The following is a 17,970-nucleotide window of genomic DNA, read 5'->3' as shown; positions in this document are numbered from 1 at the left end:
CAAATAAATTGTATTAGATTTTAATTATAAACTAGATTTTGACCCGCCCTTAATTGTATTAGATTTTAATTATAAACTAGATTTTGACCCGCCCTTAAAAGGGCGGGTATATTTTTTGTTTTACATTTTCTTTAGAAATTTAATTTTTATATTTGTGTTTTTATTCATATTTTTGTTTTTCTTTGTATAATATTTGGCTTTTAAATGTTTAATAAGATGTTTTATATCCGTCCTTTAAAATGATGGCTTATAAACAGGAACATGACCTATTGATATATGTGTGATCCAACTATTTTAATATAAATATTAAAAAATCATGTATTAATCATTAAAAATATATTATATAATGAACTACACGAATATGACTAAAAACACACAAATATAAAAATTATATTTTAAAACAAAATATAAAACATAAAATATATTTACTCTTCTAAGGACGTGTCAAAATCTAGTATTTGTATTAAAATAATTGGACAACGCCTATATCAATATGTCATGTTCTTCTTGTTTTAATAGAATAGATCCTTTACATTTATTTTAAAATCTAATAGAGTTATTTGTTTGCATCCTTAATAATTAATTGTCTCATATAAAGTCTTTTAGACTATTTAAAATTATTTAACATATTAACCCATTTACATAAATATATTTAACTTTTAAATAGTATTTTAAAAAATATTTTAAAATTTGAAAATACAAAAACTTTATTTTAGAAAAGTTAAATATATTTATGTAAATGGAGTAATATGGTATTCATTTAACTTTAAGTAAAATCATATTTAAAATACGAAAATTTTAACGGAATAATACTTACAAAAAATAACATAACCGAATAGTATGTTTCAGATTCCAATCATAATTTCAGTATTTTAACAATTTGCATTTGGAATCAACCCAAAAGAAAAGAATAAATGTAATTATATATCGTATATATACATCAGATATGTACGATAACTTGATGTGATTGATAATTCGTATATATATCATATATGTACTGTACATGCAAAAAAGTCAAATTAAAAAGAAGTGGGCACCGAGAATTATGTGGACAGAAGAAGTTACATTTTTTTCTTTACAGCGAATAGGAAGTTACACGTTTTGCAGTTTAATTAAAACATGAAAATAATTGATTGTAATTATTTGGACATAACTTACTATCAATTGGACATGTTAAAGAATTAATAGAATAGATGCATAACTTTTTGTGATTATCAATTTCATATAATTTTTAAATTAATAGAGTTCAGTAAATGCAATTAATTTTTCGAAGTTTACAATTAACCACTATTAAAATATTAATTGGTTAAAGTACATTAAAATACCAAAAAAAAAAATTGAATCATTTTTTTCTAAAATACTCATTTTTATAAAACGGATAAAGTAGATTGTAGAGCATTGCTAGTCAAAATAAATTAGTAATGTTTCGAATCGAGATGGGTTTATTGGACTAGGTGCAAGTATAGGATAACCGTAGATTAACAGCATGCTCTTATACTTTGTGACATTTAACCTCATTGTTACGCATCCTATCATACATTCGATTTATAAACTTTGCAATTAGCATTAGAGTGTGAACACTGAATTTTGTTCAGCATGTTTTCATGACACAACTCGAGCGAGTCTTTGATCCCGGTCGACCACAGTATGCAGTATGCACAAACATATCAAGACAAATCAACATATCACCAATTTGCAACATACTTTTTTTTTGTCTGAACACACGCATTTGCAACATACTAGAAAGTTTATAGAAAAAGGTCGAGATTCTGAAACGGACCAGGACAAATGGAAACTTGATTAAAGAGAGATAAACTGGCCCAAGAAAACGGGGGTGGCCCATCAAACCCCCGGCCCAAAGAAAGTTCGTATCTGCCAAGCATCATTCATTCTGCAAGTACTTTGTCATCAATGAAAACATGATGACAAATAATAAAATTCTTGAGAAATTGAGTCCGCAAGAAGTAAGAACTGTCGATCTGGAGATGCCTGCCTATGTAAACGTTAGCGCATAATGTAAGCTTATGTCACGTTCTCTCTGCAACTTGTAGTTAGTGGTTAGTATCGTAAATTTAGTACAACTACAGAGGAAAAAAATCAAAGAATGGGACCCATTATTCACATGATACGTTGGTACTTTGTCGGGAAAACATGAAATATTTCCCAAAAGAGGCCTTACACTTTTTTGAGCTTTTTTCCCTATCTTATGCACCCATCACCACGCCAAACATCAATGACATGCTTATTACTTTCGTTTCGCTATTATGTTCCCCAATTAACTTTTGATTTCAAATTCTCAATTTCACCTTTTTCTTTACTAAGGTCATCTCCAATGTAACACTATTTTCTCTTCTATATTTCACTCTATTTTAGAGTCATTCTATTATAGAGTTGGTTTTGCTCCAATAGTTAACTCTATAATAAAGTGATTCTATAATAGAGTGGAAAATAGAAGGATGCAACCATTTTACTCCAAATATAAAATGAAATGGTTGTATCCCTCTATTTTCCACTCTATTATAAAGTCAGTCTATTATAGAGTTAATCATTAAAACAAAACCAATTTTACAATAAAATGACTCTAAAATAGAGTAAAATATAGAGGAAAAAATAGTGTTCCATTGGAGATGGTCTAATTTTGCACTATCAGCCACTAATTTTTGCTATTTCTTTTACTTATTTCCATGCATCCTACAGAGAAAACAAAATTTAGGCTTACCTTCAACATTATTCTCTAACGTTTACAGTATGTGTCTCGATGCACAAGTTGTATATTAGAAAGGAGCCACCAAAGAGGACATAAAATATTAATACCATCCTACTTAATCCAAAGCTACAATCTGTTTGATTATCATCCAAAAGGCACTCTAGTCAACATGTAACAACTAATAGTCTCAACTAATACAACAACAACAGCACACCGTGATTCAAATATTGATCAACCTTTTTGACATAATGTACTCAACTTTCTTTAAATAGAACAAATCAAGTTCTATTAGTGTTAAATTTACTAATACAAAAATTGAATTTATAAAAAAAAATTACTCCAATATTTCCTCTTTTTGTCCGTGATTTAAGAAGGTGGGAAATAAAACGTTAAAAACAATAAATTTTTCAAATTAATTCTTTTGACCGCAGCAGTATCTTTCCTTTTTTAGTTTTCCACAAAAAATAAAAATAAAAATAAACCTCACTTAATCCACGCGTAAACCAATAAAGAGAATCCAAGACCATTCCCGGAGCCGGCACCGGAAGAACCTCCTCCTCCGTACTCCGCCTCATCGGCGCTACTAGCCCACTCCATAACCGACGAGCTACAAGCCGACGAGGCCGAAGACATGGAGATGGAGGAAGAGGAAGAACTCCTCTTGCTCTTAACGAATCTCCTCTTCATCTTCCTCCACTCCACCATCCCTTTAATCCCCAAGCTTCTTCCCCCACACTGCTTCTTCGGATTCTTCCACACAACGACGCCGTTTTCATCACTCCTCTCTTCTTCTTTCCTCTCCTCATCCTCTGGATCGCTCTCGAACCTAAACATAAACACCGCGTGTCCTCCTCCTCCCTCCCCGGACGTTTTGCTCTGGAACAGCCAATTGTAAACGTCCCATGAGATCTGAACAGGGACCCCGTCGATCTCCACCTTCTCGTTCCCTCTGAACTTCCACCTCAGCCGCTTCACCTGCAGCACAAGCTTCCCATCCACGCTGAAGGAGAGCCTCGCGTCCTCGTCGACGCGGCAGTCGATCGATATTTCTCTATTCTTACCTCCGAACCTCGCCTTCGTCGAGAAAACCCTAGCTCCGAACACGTGCTCCTTCCTCAGCAGCAGAGCCTGCGGATTCGCGGGAGGTTTCGCCGACTTGACGCGCGCGTAGGCCTCCTTGACCGAGTCTCCGACCAGCAGCGCCATCTCGCCGTCGACGATCACGGCGATGTAGAAGCCGGATCTAGGCTCGGATCCGGAGTCGAATTTGGCGCGGGTGAGGTCCCAGAAGACTTGGAGCTTGGGGGAGACGGATCTGGATCCGCGTCTTCTCCAGAAGGCTAGTGTGTTTAAGGTGAGGTGGAAGGAGAGGGAGGAGGAGAGGGAGAGATCGGCTGAGGAGAAGGAGAGAGGTGAGGAGCGGTTGTAGTAGTCTTGGGAGTGGAGGAAGAGGTTTAGCGAGTGGCCTCCTAAGAAAGTGCGTGACCATGTCAGGTAGAAGACGCCGTGGTCCGTTTGGTATAGGCATGTTGTGAGGTTCGGGTCGCCGGAGGATAAGGTAGACGGTGATTGCTTCGTCGTCGTCGGCGGCGGGGGAGGAGGAGGATGAGGAGGAGGATGATCGGAAGCAGGGCGGAGCCATGCCGGGGTGTTGCGAGATGGAGACATTAGAGAGAGAGAGGGAGAGGGAAAGGGAGAGGGAGAGGGAGAGGGAGAGGGAGAGGGAGATTTTTTCGGGAGTTGTATTTGTGAGGTTTTTCAATGGGTTTTTATTACTTTCCTTTTATTTTTCTCAAAAAGGTTTTAGTATTTAACAAAAAGCTTTGTTAGATCATAAAATGGAATGGTTATAAATGATGTTCTGGCTCGAATCATACGTAACAAAATTTGGATGCAGGCTGCCAAAAAATTAAAAAAATAAAGATTTAGATAGAACTTGGAAGGAACTTTCAACTTGTAAACTTGGACATGAACTGACTTTTTCAAACTTGACTTTCTTAGTGGGATGATGATAGATAGATTCAGCTTATACACGTATTCATCCCCCTTGTTTGTCGTGTGTAGAACACGGTTTAACTGTAACCTATCTGTAAATTTTTGTAGCATTGATTCTTTTTTTTTTATCTGTAACCACCAACATTTTGGTGATATATTGCTTTGTCTTTGTTTTTCTAGCTGTAAAAAGTGTGTAGAGATTAGGGTCCCTTAAACATTGTTTAATTGTTCGACTATGAGGAACATGTTATGATAACTGCATGCACACTTCACTCTTCATTGGAGAACATAATCAATAGTCTATCCATTATTTCACATTATAGAACCTAAAAAGTGATTAAAATTTTAAACTATTTTATTATGAATCAAAATGGTAATATGTATAAATTTTTGTTATTGTTAATAGCGGTGCGAGGCAGTACTCACCGTTTGAAAGCCTTAAAATGGAATAGAGTGGTATTGACAACTTATTAGGAGCTTAATCTTAAATTGTCCTTTATATCACATTAGTCTGATCATTATTCTCTAGTCTCTATTGATAATCTTGGAAGACAATTTATGATGCATCCCTTATGCTGCTGGGAACAAAAATAATTGGTTCGGTCGAATAAATAATACTATCGCTTAAGAAAACATCGTTTTCAGATTATTTAATTATTTTAAAGTCGTATTTTATTGCTTTGTCGAGTTATTCGGAATTCGAATACGTTGGCAGACAGCTAAAAGGGGCTGGATAAGTACTCATCGAGGCATTGAAAAAGGCATATCCATATTATTAATTTGATATTTTGTTACAACTATATATCTTCGTCATCTTACTGCTATAAAACAAAATGTGTGTTCGAAACTTCAACTTCAAGAAACTAAAACTGTAATCTTGAAGCAAACCACTATATTAACTAAACTTTTTTAACTATATGTTAACTAAACTTTAAGCGTAAATGTGACATGAAATTGTTTATTTCCACTTGCCAGACTGCCACTGTATAAAAAAGCTCGCCTGTACAAACATGTGGACTGATCTAAAGGATTTGGGATGCTACAGCAGATGGACTATTTTCGACTAATATTAAATAAACTAATTGTTTCATGATTTGCATGTTCATTGTATATTAAACACTGGTATTTACAATATAAGATTGGTAACTCAACCTTTTACATGGGTTATACCAACTGTTTTTGTTTTGGTAAAAGGGTTATACCAACTTTTTTTTTGAAACATAAAGGGTTAAACCCGAATCACTATTAGAACCAGACCTAACCTCTGGGGGAGTCGGAAGCCCGCGGATGGACTCCTTCTCCTGGGCATTCAAATGGGTCCTAAAGTATGGACCCATATCCGCGTTAGGTGAACAGAACAATAACAATATGACTAAGTTTCGCATAGTAGGAGGATCGAACCTAAAACGTGTTAGCGTTCCAGGTCCGTCCACTGCCACTTGACCACAAGGCCCGTTCGGTTATACCAACTTATCGGTAGAAAAAACGATATGAAGATCTCGTGTTAAGAAGATCATTCAGATTTCAGAAGTTTATATTTGTACCAATTTTAGAGTGTAAACCATTAAACCTATGGGTCTAATAGTAGCATTTTTATGGTTAAAGATAGTCGGTGGTCGAATAATTCTGTCGGTCACTACTTATAGAACGGATCAAAACTGGGATAGAGGAGCATTTAGATATGTGTTATCCAAGTGTGAGAAAAAGAGGAAGTTGAAGAATCAATCATTTATGGATTTTTATCACAAGTGTATACATTTTACACGTTTAAGGAAACTAAGAAAAGGAAAAAAAGGTAAGAGAGCGATGAAGAGAAATGGTTGGCTAAAGCTTTATCGTGTGGGAGACTTAAGACTAGGTCAGTTTGAAACAACAACACGCATTTTAGTATTCAACGTTTCAATTAAACTCTTCTCTTTTCTCGAGTCTCAGCTTTCGTTTTCTTAATAGACTGACCCTTCATAGATTCTCCTCCCAACTTTTCTGAAATACATATTTTTATCAGACCCACTTCATTAATATCCTTGACTAAATGAAATAAAAAATACATATACGACAATGTTGCGATTATATATAGACCAATATTTTAGTAGAGATTGTTTCCATGTAGATGTAGGTCTTTCACTAACTTGGAAATCTTTCGTTCTTTAGAAAAAAAAACTTATTTGCAGTTCACGATAGTGTATCTATGCATATTCTTTTTAAAGTATTATAGCTTGTTTTATAAAAATAATTAATCAATCGGCGGAATATTAGCTGCGACGAAGAAGTAACTGAGATCTCGAACTATGGCGGTGGGAAATAGCAGGTTCATGTCGGAAGGTCATTAGTTTATAATATACATACGTAAATGTGAACCACTTATACCACCCAAACCAAAAAAAAAAAGAAATGTGAACCACTGCATGATCTGCACCAGACAGGGGGGTCCACCACGTAGAAATATTCTTCGTCTGCGAACAGAACACGACTTGTTTGTACTTTGTAGTAATAGATAACCAACCAGAGTTAGACCCGGATCGAATCGTACCGGGTCTGAGAATTAAAAAATCGATTTAGTGGGTCGATCCCGGTTCGGTTTTTAAAGCATTTAAGATTGGAATTAAAACTCGAAACATGAGAAGATAAAATTGGAATGGGATTTTATTGATTGATTTGAATCAGGAGAAGTAGAACCGGAGTCTTCTTTATGAATGATGTCCTGGTCTCAGATCTGTCCTAAATCCTAGGTGTTGATGCTCAGTGGTGCTAGATTGAAAGCAAGTCTCAGACCCACGTTTACTGAAGCTTTCCAGCATTTATAATATAATTGGGCTTGGAATTTCATTTGTACCACTGTTGGGCCCAGTTGGGCTTTTAATGAAACCTTGGTTGACAAAAAAAAAGAAAGAAAAAAACCCTATTATATATTCTTGTTTCTTCTTCTTCCTCCTCCTCTCAGGCGGCTTCTAATCGCCGGTAAGTATATATTCTCCGACAGCTTCCATTTTTATAGCTCTCGGTGATAATATAACAAGTATGTTTGTGTAGAGCTTCTCGTGCGATATATTAAATTAGGTAGTGTGGTAGAATGTTAAAGTCTTTGTAATAATATCTCTACTTAGATCAAATTATTCGAGTCGAGTCTATAGGTGGGAAAAAGATGAATTCTGGTTCTTGTTATGCCATAGCTTAAACCCTTTTAAGCACTCTCTCTTTCTTATTAACTTGCTGTCTTTTTTTTTATACTAATATTGAACTAAGAAAAGACGACGATCAGAGAAGGGTGTGGGTGCAAATGTCGGAATCAGAAAAGAAACCACTTTTCATACCAAAGGAATGGTCTGATGCAGCGAGTTCCGTTTCCTGCAGCGGTTCGTTGCAACCCGCTGTAGCTTTGGTTTGTGGTCCTAAAGACAGTGGGAAGACTACCTTCTCCCGCAATCTTGTTAAAGTTCTTCTCCAAAGGTCGTTTCTTTATCTACTACTATGCAATCTTTCTTCATCTGAATGAGTTGGCTGAAGATGTGGTTTTTTAAACAGATACAAGAGGGTTGCTTATTTGGACATTGATGTTGGTCAGCCTGAATTCACCGTACCTGGTTTTCTTTCTCTCACAGTTGTCGATAAATCAATTCTAGGTAGCTACCTCTCTCTCTCTCACTCTCATTGTGTTTCTTTTTTATCACTTTATGTTATTGGTTTACACTTTTCTTCTTTGTCCTAGACCAGGATTGGACAGCTCCTTGTTTAAAGACACCGGAGAGGTAGTTTCATTAGTTAATTTTTTGATGGATTAGTGTTTTAATATTCAAAACCATTTAATCCTCTTTCTCTTTGATTTGATGATGATGTAGATATTACTTCTATGGTGATGATTCTGCAAAGAGAGATCCAAAGGCTTATCTACAGTTTGTATACACCTTGTTCGACTACTACCAGCTACACTTCTGCAAGTCGAGTGAGAATAATAAGACTGCGTTACCTCTTGTCATTAATACACCAGGCTGGGTTAAAGGTATAACTCTTTTGTTTCTTTATGTGTTGTGTGTGTGTGGACACTGTTTATTTTTTTTCTCTGATATTATGAAATCTTTTTTAGGTCTTGGCTATCATGTATTGGTGGACGTATTAAGATATGTTTCTCCCTCTCATGTTGTGAAAATCAACATCGAAATTCACAAGAAGAACCTACCAGCTGGTTTGTTCTGGTTAGACGGTTATCATGATGAGAGACCTCATTTGATTGAGATTCAATCTGCTTACCCTGTCAGTTACTATCGATCGTAAGTCCTGTACAAAAAGCTAGTTTTCTTTTTCTTTTCTTTTCTTTTCTGAACAATCTCATTAGTGTTTGATGTGTGTATTCTTGTTTTTTGTACAGCGCAGCGGAAAAGCATGCTCGTCGGTTGATGAGGGATAGGCGTATAATCGCCTACTTCAAGCAATGCATTAAAGGAAAAGAAGTGGACACGACCAAAGAGCTATCCCAAGAACTCGCTTCTCTTGTTCCTTACGAGGTTCCAATATCCAGTTTGACCATCACTCATCTACATTGTCAGGTGAAGATAAATAACTACAGACAAATGTCAAAAAAATTCTAAATATGTATGGTCTGATGCCTCTAATGATGAGTTTCTCTCTTTTTGTTTTCTTCTCTCGCTAGATTCCAAGTTCAGAAGTGTTTTATAGTTTGAATGCTTCCATTGTTGGTTTGGGGATTAGCTCTGAAGTGTTTGAAGATTTGCCTTTATGCGTTGGTCTTGGTAAGTTTGCTCTCTTATCCGTTGCAGAGTTAGCATGAAGAGCTGATTTCAATAGTTGATTTAAAGTTTATTTATTGTGAAAAATTGGGTTTTGGATGTGAATAGGAATCGTGAGGGGAATAGACACAGAGAGAGGGATCTTGTATGTGATCACTCCGGTTGCAGAAAATGTGGTTGAGAAAGTTGATCTTCTATGGCAAGGCTACATTGAGATACCTACTAGTCTTTTGGGTGTGAAAGATTACAGGTCTCCTTATCTATCCCCCTATGTCTTAGCTTCCACCTAAACTTCATCTTCTTTTTAAGACTTTTCTTTTTGCTCAGTTTTTTTTTCTGTTTGCTACTAGTATGTATCATTAATTTATCTTAATACCAAGTTTCAGTTCTTTTTTTGGTTGTTGGTTAAATATCTCATTATGCTAAACACCAAATACAAAACTCAGAAAGCTCTTGCTGGACAAAGACTATGATCACAAAAACAAGTTGCAACTTGTAACATAGATTCGTTGTCCAAAGCATCTCATGGATGCAGCTTTCAATATTTTACGGTCAAAATAGAATCTGTAAAGATTTATTGTCTAATAAAAGATTAGCATAACTAAAAATAATTGTGTAAATAATTCTCAAATGTTTAACCTGAAAAAGAAGTCGCTCTCATTTACATGACAACTGAGTTCAACAATAGTTTTATTTTGAAGAAGGCAAAAGATGAAATAAAAACTCAGTTACGGTTAAGAACTTTCGAACGCAATATATACTCATCAAAACCACCTACCGGGTCAATCTTAAACCGATTAAAAAATAACCGGTTGTACTAAGGTGTGTGTTTTTAGCAGTGATCCATGGAAGCAGATCTTCTGATGGTTTTCAAGGTTCCACCAAGTTCCATGGGAACCAAAGGTATAAGAGAATGCAAGACGTCTGTAATCAACGGTCTATAACTCGGTTCTGGCTGCACGCACAAAACCGCCACTGCTGCTACCTACACATATTTGCATCACAAACTCTTTTAGCCCTATATATATATCTCAAAAAACAAACTCCACCTCTCTAGGATTTGGTGCAAACTAACCTGGTAAAGATGTTTCAAGTCCATGGTGTCTTTAATAACAGGATCTACCACGTTTGGTAACTTGGTTCTATCAGTGAGATAAGGCATTGCCTTGAGAAAGAAAGAAGGAAAGAAAAACAAAAACCACAAATTCAAGATTCCAAGTCTTAAAGAGAGTTACAAGGAAAGAAAGAATAGAGTATGAGATTATATAAGTACCCAAGTGATGATGGATTCACATTCACCAGGACCTAGCTTCTCAACAGGTTTTTTCCCAAGTAAAAGCTCTAATAACACTACTCCAAATGCATACACGTCGCTCTTCTCTGTCAATTGGCCTATATATTCATAGACATAAAAGTTATGGTAATGAGGAGGAAGATGCATGCTTATCATAATGAAGAGTGCAGATTATTACCGTCAAGAAGATACTCTGGTGCAACGTAGCCAACTGTTCCTGAGAGTTTAAGGTTCTTCTTCTTTGGTCCATTCACAACAGCAAGACCAAAATCTGAAATCTACATTTTCATTCATAAACATGTAGAGAGCTTGAGATCAATAACAAAAGGAAAATGATACTTCTAAAGATGGATTTGTTTTACCTTAGCGTTGAAATTACAATCCAATAATATGTTGGAAGATTTCAAGTCTCTGTGAATGATCGCCGGATGGCAACGTTCATGTAAATATTCTAGTCCCCTAAGTCGGAAACACACACACAAAAAACAAAAACAATAGTTGTTTAGTAATCTAGAAACTGTTGTGTAAACACACAAGAAAGCAGAGAGCATTCTTTCACCTCGCTATATCAAGAGCAATCTTCATCCTCATAGGCCATGTGATTGTGATTGCTAAGCCCCGAGAAGGTCCTGAGAACAAGTACACATCAACACAAAGTTATAAACTCAAAGTAAGAACATGTAAATCTCTTTTTGGTACCGTGCAAGTGAGATTCCAGAGAGACATTTGGCATGAGCTCATAGACGATGAATCTTGCGGTATCATTGGTGCTATAACCCAATAGGGAGATTATATTCGGGTGCTGTATCTTACTCAATATCTCAACCTCACACTGCAAAATTCTCCAAAGCGTACAAAACAGACTTAAGCATAGTAAAAAAATCAACTACTAATATGGCAAAGAGTTTTCAAGATTGTATTGTACCTTAAACTCTTTTGCTGCTTCATCACTGACACAGTCTAGCTTCTTAACGGCAGCTTGAACGTCGTTCTCTAGCGTAGCTAAATAAACGCATCCAAATCCACCTCGACCCAAAAAGTTACTCTCGTTGAAACCATTAGTTCCCTTCTCTATCATACTGTAATCAATCAACGACACCACTCCCTGCTTTGTAGATCTCTTGTCCAATGTTTTACTAGACAAGAACCGTGAGAACTTGATTCCACCACACTCACACCCTTCAAAAACACACAACATTGAATCAAGACGATACTCAAAACAATCCAAGATTCAGTACATTCATCTTGAATTTGAAGTTGAAGGCAATACAAAGCAACAAGAACATGAAGAGAAGACTAATAAGAGAAATTTACCTGAGCTCTTGAGGTTTCTTCTCCTATTGAAAACCAACCAATAGAGCAGAAAGCCAAGTAAGAAGATTCCAACTAAGGTAAAAGAAGCTACAAGTGAAATCAACAGTCTCATGTTGTCACTATGGTGTTTATGCTCTCCCTGTGGATATCCTAATAAACCAAAACCAAAAGGGATTAGCTTTTCTTTAATTCTTTCTTTCATCTGTTTCTCAGGTTTTGTTTATCCAATTGAAAACCCGCATTAAACCTTCATCCAGATTCAAGAAAATTTTGCAGACCAAGAAGAGAAATCGTGTGAAAAGTTTAGACCTTTAACGGTGAGAGATGAGCGTTACAAATGTAAAGGGGAGAGAGTACATAGAAGATTTCTTGTGACCCCCCAGTGGAGAAAAACTACCCTCACAAAAGCTAAATTCTTTTTCAAAGTTTATGCTTTTCTACCAAAAAGTTGAGAGTTTATAACGAACAAAAGAAACATAATCATTAAAGGCACAGGTGAGCACGAGTAGCTAGAATATGTTTCCTCCTCTCTAAATCTACCAAAAAAAAATTGAAAAAAATAAAAAGAAGAAGATATATTGAGTTTTTACCAGGAGAGAAGGAAGGAGTGAAAGCAGAAGAAGAAGGGTGAGGAGCAAGAGATTCTTCTTGTGTATTGTGGAGCACAACAACACATGTGAATTTGTGAAGAAGAACAGAAGCTTGTAGTAAAACAAGTGCTGTAATAACAATTTGCCTCATTTCTTTCTTTTTTCTTTTTTACCTTATCTTTGTAAAATTTTAAATTTCAAAAGAAAACAAAACACACCAAGAATTATTCAGACAGAGTTGTTTAAACTGGTTTTCAGAGAAGAGAAATATGTGTAGTTCAAGAGAGACGAGGATGGAGGAATGTGTTTGAAAGTTTGAGAGAGAGAGAGAGAGAGAGAGAGAGACAAATATTTTAGAGAAATATTCACTTTCCTATTAAACCATTGTAGAGAAGGCTCTCTGCAAGGAAAATGTAAAAAGAAAAAGACAAAAGGATTAGGACGAAAATATTTGGAGACGTGGAGCAGTTACCATAGAATTATCGGAAATTTCGTCCGCTTATGGGAACAAATATTTTGTTATAAGGCAAACATATATCATTTTTCTAAATTCAAATGTACACTAAACATATATATCCCATGCCTATCACCGTGTCTATATTTATTGTTTTGGTATTAAGGTATACATTTCTTTACGAATTTACATACATACACGTTTTCGAAAAGTGAAATGTTTTTAAAAAAAATAGTGCTAGTAATGCTCTAGCCTTGACTTTCCAAGCTCCATCAATATCGAAAGCTATAAAGTAATTTAAACAATAAACTTAAAAAATGCGATGACGAATCTGCTTCTATTTATGTCTTCAAAAAAAAAACTAGAAATTTTTTTCGTTACTCAATGTATTTTCTTTGTACTTTCAAATAAATTAAGTTAGCTGTTTTTTAAAAAAGGTTTTAAAACTAACGATGGGGTTGACAAAAAAAAAAACTAACGATGGGTAGCAGTCGGGGAGATGACATGGCAACCATCCATGTGGAGACCACTGAACGTCGATCTAACTTTTTTCGAAATTAAGTAACCTTTTGTTAAATTGACAAAAGCATGTAATTAAGTAATCACTCCTATGTATTAATAGATACTCTAATATATGTGCTAACCATACATCTATAAAAAGATAAATTTGCAATAATATGTATATTTGGCTTGGAGTTGGACTTTCGGGTGGACACGGGAAGATTATCAAATTACCCTAATTAGTTGCAATGTGGTTAACTAGATTTCAAAATGCAACTACTTTGACGATGTTAGGTGAAGAATGGTTTGTCTTTGATAAACTATTTAATTGGACAATGTTTCTAATTATTCATATTTCTTTATCCTTTATATGTATAAAGAAACATTTCGTTTTTTTTTTCATCTTACAAATCTTAGACTTAATGTTTTTAAGTTTCCGTGTTGCATGTGCAGTGTTTCTGACATAACACTATTCTTCATGGGCTTTAATTTGAAGAAGAATCTATTATGTATTCCAAATTCTTAACTAATCAATGGCACAGCTAGTCATCTTTGGGCTTGAGTCTTGACTATTGACAAACACACAAGAGTAAACTCTTTGAGTCTATCTACAAAAGATGAAAGGTAGAAAGACAAAATCTTTTGCATTTCTTTAGTAAGTTTATCGACAATAAGCAAAAGGAACGAGTTTAATCTTGGAATAACCAAAGTTGCAGGAAAATGGATTTTGCAACACTATTTTTTTTTTTTTGACAAAACTGTAGTGCAGAGGTACTCTGCATACTAGGAACTTTTCAACCTTTCTTCCACGAGCTCGATGCACCAATATAGAAGCGATTCAATCCGGTTAAGAATGCACAGAATCTCAAGTGAGGATTCCTGGTCTTGATCCTTCTGGCGTTGGTTCTCTGCAATGCTGCCGCTCACAATAGTGCGGAGAGGCAGAAGCCATCCCTTGTAGTCTCTCTCCAGAGTCTTCTTTGACAAAAACCCACTACTACTGCTTGTCTCTTTACCTGCTTCACTTTCTATATTTTTAGCTCAACTCAGAACACACCAACATGAACAACAGAAAATATCTTATCGATTATTCGAGAAAATTTAAAGAATCAGGTTTCCTCAATTTACGTGGGATGAAATGAGATACAGCAAAAGTACAGTTCAATATGGAAACTTTCTGAGTTAAAAAGACTTTTTACCTCTTGAATTATTTAACAATGCAAACCTATAGAGGTTCAGAGCTGCCAGAACCTGCGCAAACACAAAACAATATGTTTGATGATTTAAGCATGCTATTCTCATTTTAACTGAAAGGGGGCATGTTCTCCATTTCTCTGTATGTATGTCCCCCCCTCTCAAAGCAATTATCTCAAACAGAAATGATATATGAATGAACAAACTTACCTCATCACTCTGATCCGGGAAGAGTGGAGGACCACCATGTGGAGGCTTTAACACCAACTCCACTAGCTCAGTAACATGAGCATCACAGTCCGTAGCTTGCAAGCTGCTTGTGCTCATAATGTTGTTTCTTACTTGATCCAGAAGGATCCCTCTCTGGGCGATTTAGCAAAACAATATTAGTTGAGCTTTCTTATTAAAAAAAAAACAGGACCACAGAAGACATGCTAAACTATGCAGCTTATATATATGGTCTACACATGCAAAGGTGTATCTTCACAATCAACATCATCTCTGTGCCATTGTCACATGCTTTACTGTTAATAAAGTTCAAGGGGATACGAAAGTACTAACCATTGTGGAAGACTGGGAGTTTGTGACAAGGGCTTTTAAAACGTCAAATCTCTGAGGAACTGGTATATCAGATATAATCTGATCAAACAGCACAACGAGAAAGGACTAGTAAGACGACACATGATTTAATCATCTCTTTTAATTCTATTAGGCTAAGTCAGCACACGTGATTATAGTCGAGGTTTAGTTACCCTCTTCAGTGCTTCAAATGTCTTCTTCCTCAGATCCGCGTCTGGAGCATACATGATCACCAATGTAACAGCCTGGGAGAAAAAAATAAGACACTTAAGAATGCTTGTAAAACCCTGAATGATGTAAAAAGACTAAAGAGATTAGATTATTATGCCTGTAAAGCAGAGTAGATGCTAGTTGTGTACTGCGAACAATCTATTTGCACGTTGCATTGAGATGGAGTTGCTCCCCTGACTATCTCAAGCAAGACCTCAACAGTGTGTCTCTTGAATTCCCAGAGCAAGTCTCCAGAAGCGAGTATGTGTTTCAACATCCCATACGCTTGCCACCTTTTCACTGGATTGCTTTGAAGCTCATTTACATCACTAGCAACATCCGCAACCTCAGGTGAGATCCTCCCCCAGATGAATAGAAGCGATGCACCCAAATTGATGTCATGGAAAGAATTGAGGAAGTCATTATCATCATCATCTGTTCAAAAAAAATACAAAGTATTGATGGAGATGAGAAATTAGGAAAGTAGTGATTATTTGAGAGTAATTAAGAGACTAAACCTTTCGAAACCGTGCTTGTTAATCTTTCAGCGTCGTTTCCAGTGATTAAACCAAGGTGTGTTAAGCCACAATATGCCAATAAAGGTTTTAACTGCATCACCAGAGGAACACCAGAGTCCACCTTGTCTTTGATGCTAACTGATAGAACAGCCTGCAAGATCAGATCAATTTTTCAGGTATTGAAAGACAGTTTAAGAAGAATTATAGGATTATATATAGAAAGTACAAACAGTTATCTGCATCACATAGAGACCAAGCAAACAACAGACTTTTGTGCCTTCTTCCTTCTCCTGTAAAACAAATAAAAGAGATCACACAACACTTCAAATCAAAGAATGAATCACTTTTAGGTGGTGATTTTTAGGGAAATCCCTGCCAAATTTGTCACACATTCACACACACCAGTTTTGAAGCAACAGCTTTGATGGAAACGCCAATGGCAAGAGCCTTATCAAATAGACCTTCGACTTGCATGTTTGGCTCCAACGACATGTCCTTCAAAACATTCAAGACAATTGGAACTGCCACTTTTAGCTGCTCGTAGTGACGTCTTCGAACAGAAATAAAAACTGAAAAAAAAAAAAAAAAAGATATTTGAACAACTTTTCAGAGCTTAAGTTTAGAAAGTTAGGTATAAAGAATCTCATTAGTTTCAGTATAATACCTTTAGAGAGGCCATGTAATAAAGGAGTAGAAGAAGTGGAGAGTGAAAGAGAGACCCGTGCAGCATCTAGTGCCTGGTCATTAAGGCCATAAAAGTACACGAACTTGTTACCTTCTTATTTCCAAATATCAGAGTAACAATATTTATTGTAACCATTAGCTGGCCTGATCAGAATCGAATTAACATACCTCACAGAGAACTGAAAGCATGTCACGTGGATTGCATGCTTCCACAAACCGATCAACGATTTCCTCGGCTAACTCTAGACATTTGCCTGATAGGCCTGCAAATTTGGAGATAACTTTTGGCAATTCAAATGATAATGCATCCATCACATCCTGTGTAACACAATTGAGTTTGGGAGAAAAAAATATCCATAAGTTATGTAAATGAAATATTGTTGGCTTTCAAAAGAAAAAGATGAGATAAAAAAAAGTACCTGATTCATTAGAGGAGATGATAAAAATTTCAAAATATCATCCAAAACTTGGATAACTTCATTCAAAGTTGTTACATCAATCTCATGATCCTCGTCTCCTGCATTCGAATTTGCATCATTCTCTTGTTCGTCGTCATCGCTAGCATTGGAAGCTAAGTTCTCTGACAAAGAGTTCAGACAGTGGACAAGTTCTATGACCAAGCTCTCCAAGTCCTGAGATTCTCCAGCTTCAACTGACTTAAAAAGCATACAAAGATAAAAAAGGTCAATACTTGAAAAAAAAAATTAGTCCTCTAGACGAAAATACATATAGACCGAAGAGTTCGATCCAATGTGAAAGTTTGATTTGTTTTTTCAATATCGATCCATATTCCGAAGATATGATTCATTCTACTGACAACGAACCACTTCTAAAAATTTCCGAGAAACCCCAAAAGCTAGAGAGAAAGCTTACACTTAAACTCCCGGCTAAAAGCTCTCGTACACGACTAGAATATGAAACAGTAGCAGCAGACATCTCCTCACAGTCAAAGCTCCGTACAATCAATCACTGGATCGAATGTAATAAAGCTTTCAACTTTCGACTTGTGTTTCGTTTCTCTCTGACGACAATAACTTAAACAGGGTTTTGCCCAAAACTATAGAAAATACAATTCCTAATGAGAAAAGTAAATTTGGACTAAGAAAAAAAAAAAGAAAAACTCTTCAGTTTTACCAGGTTGTTTGGTTACACGAATATACCATAACCGGAGATAACCGCCTAATTAAA

The 17,970-nt window shown here is 35.9% G+C and overlaps 4 protein-coding genes across 8 annotated transcripts; 1 reads left to right on the top strand and 3 right to left on the bottom strand.

Moving 5' to 3' along the window:
- Positions 1 to 3,089: 3,089 nt before the first annotated feature.
- Positions 3,090 to 4,649, bottom strand: LOC108818379 (uncharacterized). The gene has a single exon (XM_056991106.1). The coding sequence runs from the start codon at positions 4,373 to 4,375 to the stop codon at positions 3,191 to 3,193; it is 1,185 nt and encodes a 394-aa protein (XP_056847086.1). The 5' UTR covers positions 4,376 to 4,649; the 3' UTR covers positions 3,090 to 3,190.
- Positions 4,650 to 7,541: 2,892 nt separating this feature from the next.
- Positions 7,542 to 9,837, top strand: LOC108818157 (polynucleotide 5'-hydroxyl-kinase NOL9). 2 transcript variants are annotated; one of them, XM_018591048.2, is made up of 9 exons: positions 7,542 to 7,660; positions 7,951 to 8,149; positions 8,225 to 8,322; positions 8,409 to 8,448; positions 8,539 to 8,699; positions 8,784 to 8,967; positions 9,066 to 9,243; positions 9,348 to 9,447; positions 9,553 to 9,837. In XM_018591048.2, the coding sequence occupies exons 2-9, from the start codon at positions 7,980 to 7,982 to the stop codon at positions 9,732 to 9,734; spliced, it is 1,113 nt and encodes a 370-aa protein (XP_018446550.1). In that variant the 5' UTR covers positions 7,542 to 7,660; positions 7,951 to 7,979; the 3' UTR covers positions 9,735 to 9,837. The 2 variants fall into 2 exon arrangements, with proteins under 2 accessions (XP_018446550.1, XP_056846939.1); XM_056990959.1 differs by having other exon boundaries at positions 7,642 to 7,660; positions 7,946 to 8,149.
- Positions 9,838 to 10,042: 205 nt separating this feature from the next.
- Positions 10,043 to 13,031, bottom strand: LOC108818155 (probable receptor-like protein kinase At1g80640). 2 transcript variants are annotated; one of them, XM_018591045.2, is made up of 10 exons: positions 12,643 to 13,031; positions 12,053 to 12,202; positions 11,664 to 11,917; positions 11,438 to 11,570; positions 11,298 to 11,367; positions 11,101 to 11,197; positions 10,917 to 11,016; positions 10,718 to 10,836; positions 10,520 to 10,609; positions 10,043 to 10,429 (listed from the first exon to the last, which is right to left on the bottom strand). In XM_018591045.2, exons 1-10 carry the CDS (start codon positions 12,791 to 12,793, stop codon positions 10,277 to 10,279), a joined length of 1,317 nt encoding a protein of 438 aa, XP_018446547.1. In that variant the 5' UTR covers positions 12,794 to 13,031; the 3' UTR covers positions 10,043 to 10,276. The 2 variants fall into 2 exon arrangements, with proteins under 2 accessions (XP_018446547.1, XP_018446549.1); XM_018591047.2 differs by lacking the exon at positions 12,643 to 13,031 and adding an exon at positions 12,362 to 12,505.
- Positions 13,032 to 14,220: 1,189 nt separating this feature from the next.
- LOC108814567 (aberrant root formation protein 4) lies at positions 14,221 to 17,852 on the bottom strand. Of its 3 annotated transcripts, none has more exons than XM_018587166.2 (13): positions 17,656 to 17,852; positions 17,202 to 17,438; positions 16,951 to 17,100; positions 16,763 to 16,835; positions 16,501 to 16,667; positions 16,329 to 16,388; positions 16,099 to 16,249; positions 15,699 to 16,015; positions 15,544 to 15,615; positions 15,353 to 15,430; positions 15,002 to 15,154; positions 14,797 to 14,848; positions 14,221 to 14,625 (listed from the first exon to the last, which is right to left on the bottom strand). In XM_018587166.2, exons 1-13 carry the CDS (start codon positions 17,716 to 17,718, stop codon positions 14,381 to 14,383), a joined length of 1,818 nt encoding a protein of 605 aa, XP_018442668.1. In that variant the 5' UTR covers positions 17,719 to 17,852; the 3' UTR covers positions 14,221 to 14,380. The 3 variants fall into 3 exon arrangements, with proteins under 3 accessions (XP_018442668.1, XP_056847483.1, XP_018442669.1); XM_056991503.1 differs by having other exon boundaries at positions 14,221 to 14,616; XM_018587167.2 differs by having other exon boundaries at positions 14,221 to 14,613; positions 17,656 to 17,851.
- Between the last annotated feature and the right edge of the window lie 118 nt (positions 17,853 to 17,970).

This window comes from Raphanus sativus, chromosome 7 (assembly GCF_000801105.2).
Source record: "Raphanus sativus cultivar WK10039 chromosome 7, ASM80110v3, whole genome shotgun sequence".
Classification (NCBI taxonomy): Eukaryota; Viridiplantae; Streptophyta; class Magnoliopsida; order Brassicales; family Brassicaceae; genus Raphanus; species Raphanus sativus.
This window is presented reverse-complemented; position numbering and strand designations above follow the sequence as displayed.

Coding starts and splice junctions, on each gene's coding strand:
- LOC108818379 (XM_056991106.1), bottom strand. CDS start 4,375: ATGTCTCCATCTCGCAACACCCCGGCATGGCTCCGCCCTGCTTCCGAT.
- LOC108814567 (XM_018587166.2), bottom strand. CDS start 17,718: ATGTCTGCTGCTACTGTTTCATATTCTAGTCGTGTACGAGAGCTTTTA. Junction 16,389..16,500: donor AAGCTGTTGCTTCAAAACTG/GTGTGTGTGAAT, acceptor TTTGTTTTACAG/GAGAAGGAAGAAGGCACAAA. Junction 15,155..15,352: donor ACTCCCAGTCTTCCACAATG/GTTAGTACTTTC, acceptor TAAATCGCCCAG/AGAGGGATCCTTCTGGATCA.
- LOC108818155 (XM_018591045.2), bottom strand. CDS start 12,793: ATGAGGCAAATTGTTATTACAGCACTTGTTTTACTACAAGCTTCTGTT. Junction 11,368..11,437: donor TCTGGAATCTCACTTGCACG/GTACCAAAAAGA, acceptor ACTTGTTCTCAG/GACCTTCTCGGGGCTTAGCA. Junction 10,837..10,916: donor ACCAGAGTATCTTCTTGACG/GTAATAATCTGC, acceptor ATGAATATATAG/GCCAATTGACAGAGAAGAGC.
- LOC108818157 (XM_018591048.2), top strand. CDS start 7,980: ATGTCGGAATCAGAAAAGAAACCACTTTTCATACCAAAGGAATGGTCT. Junction 8,449..8,538: donor TGTTTAAAGACACCGGAGAG/GTAGTTTCATTA, acceptor ATGATGATGTAG/ATATTACTTCTATGGTGATG. Junction 8,700..8,783: donor TACACCAGGCTGGGTTAAAG/GTATAACTCTTT, acceptor AATCTTTTTTAG/GTCTTGGCTATCATGTATTG.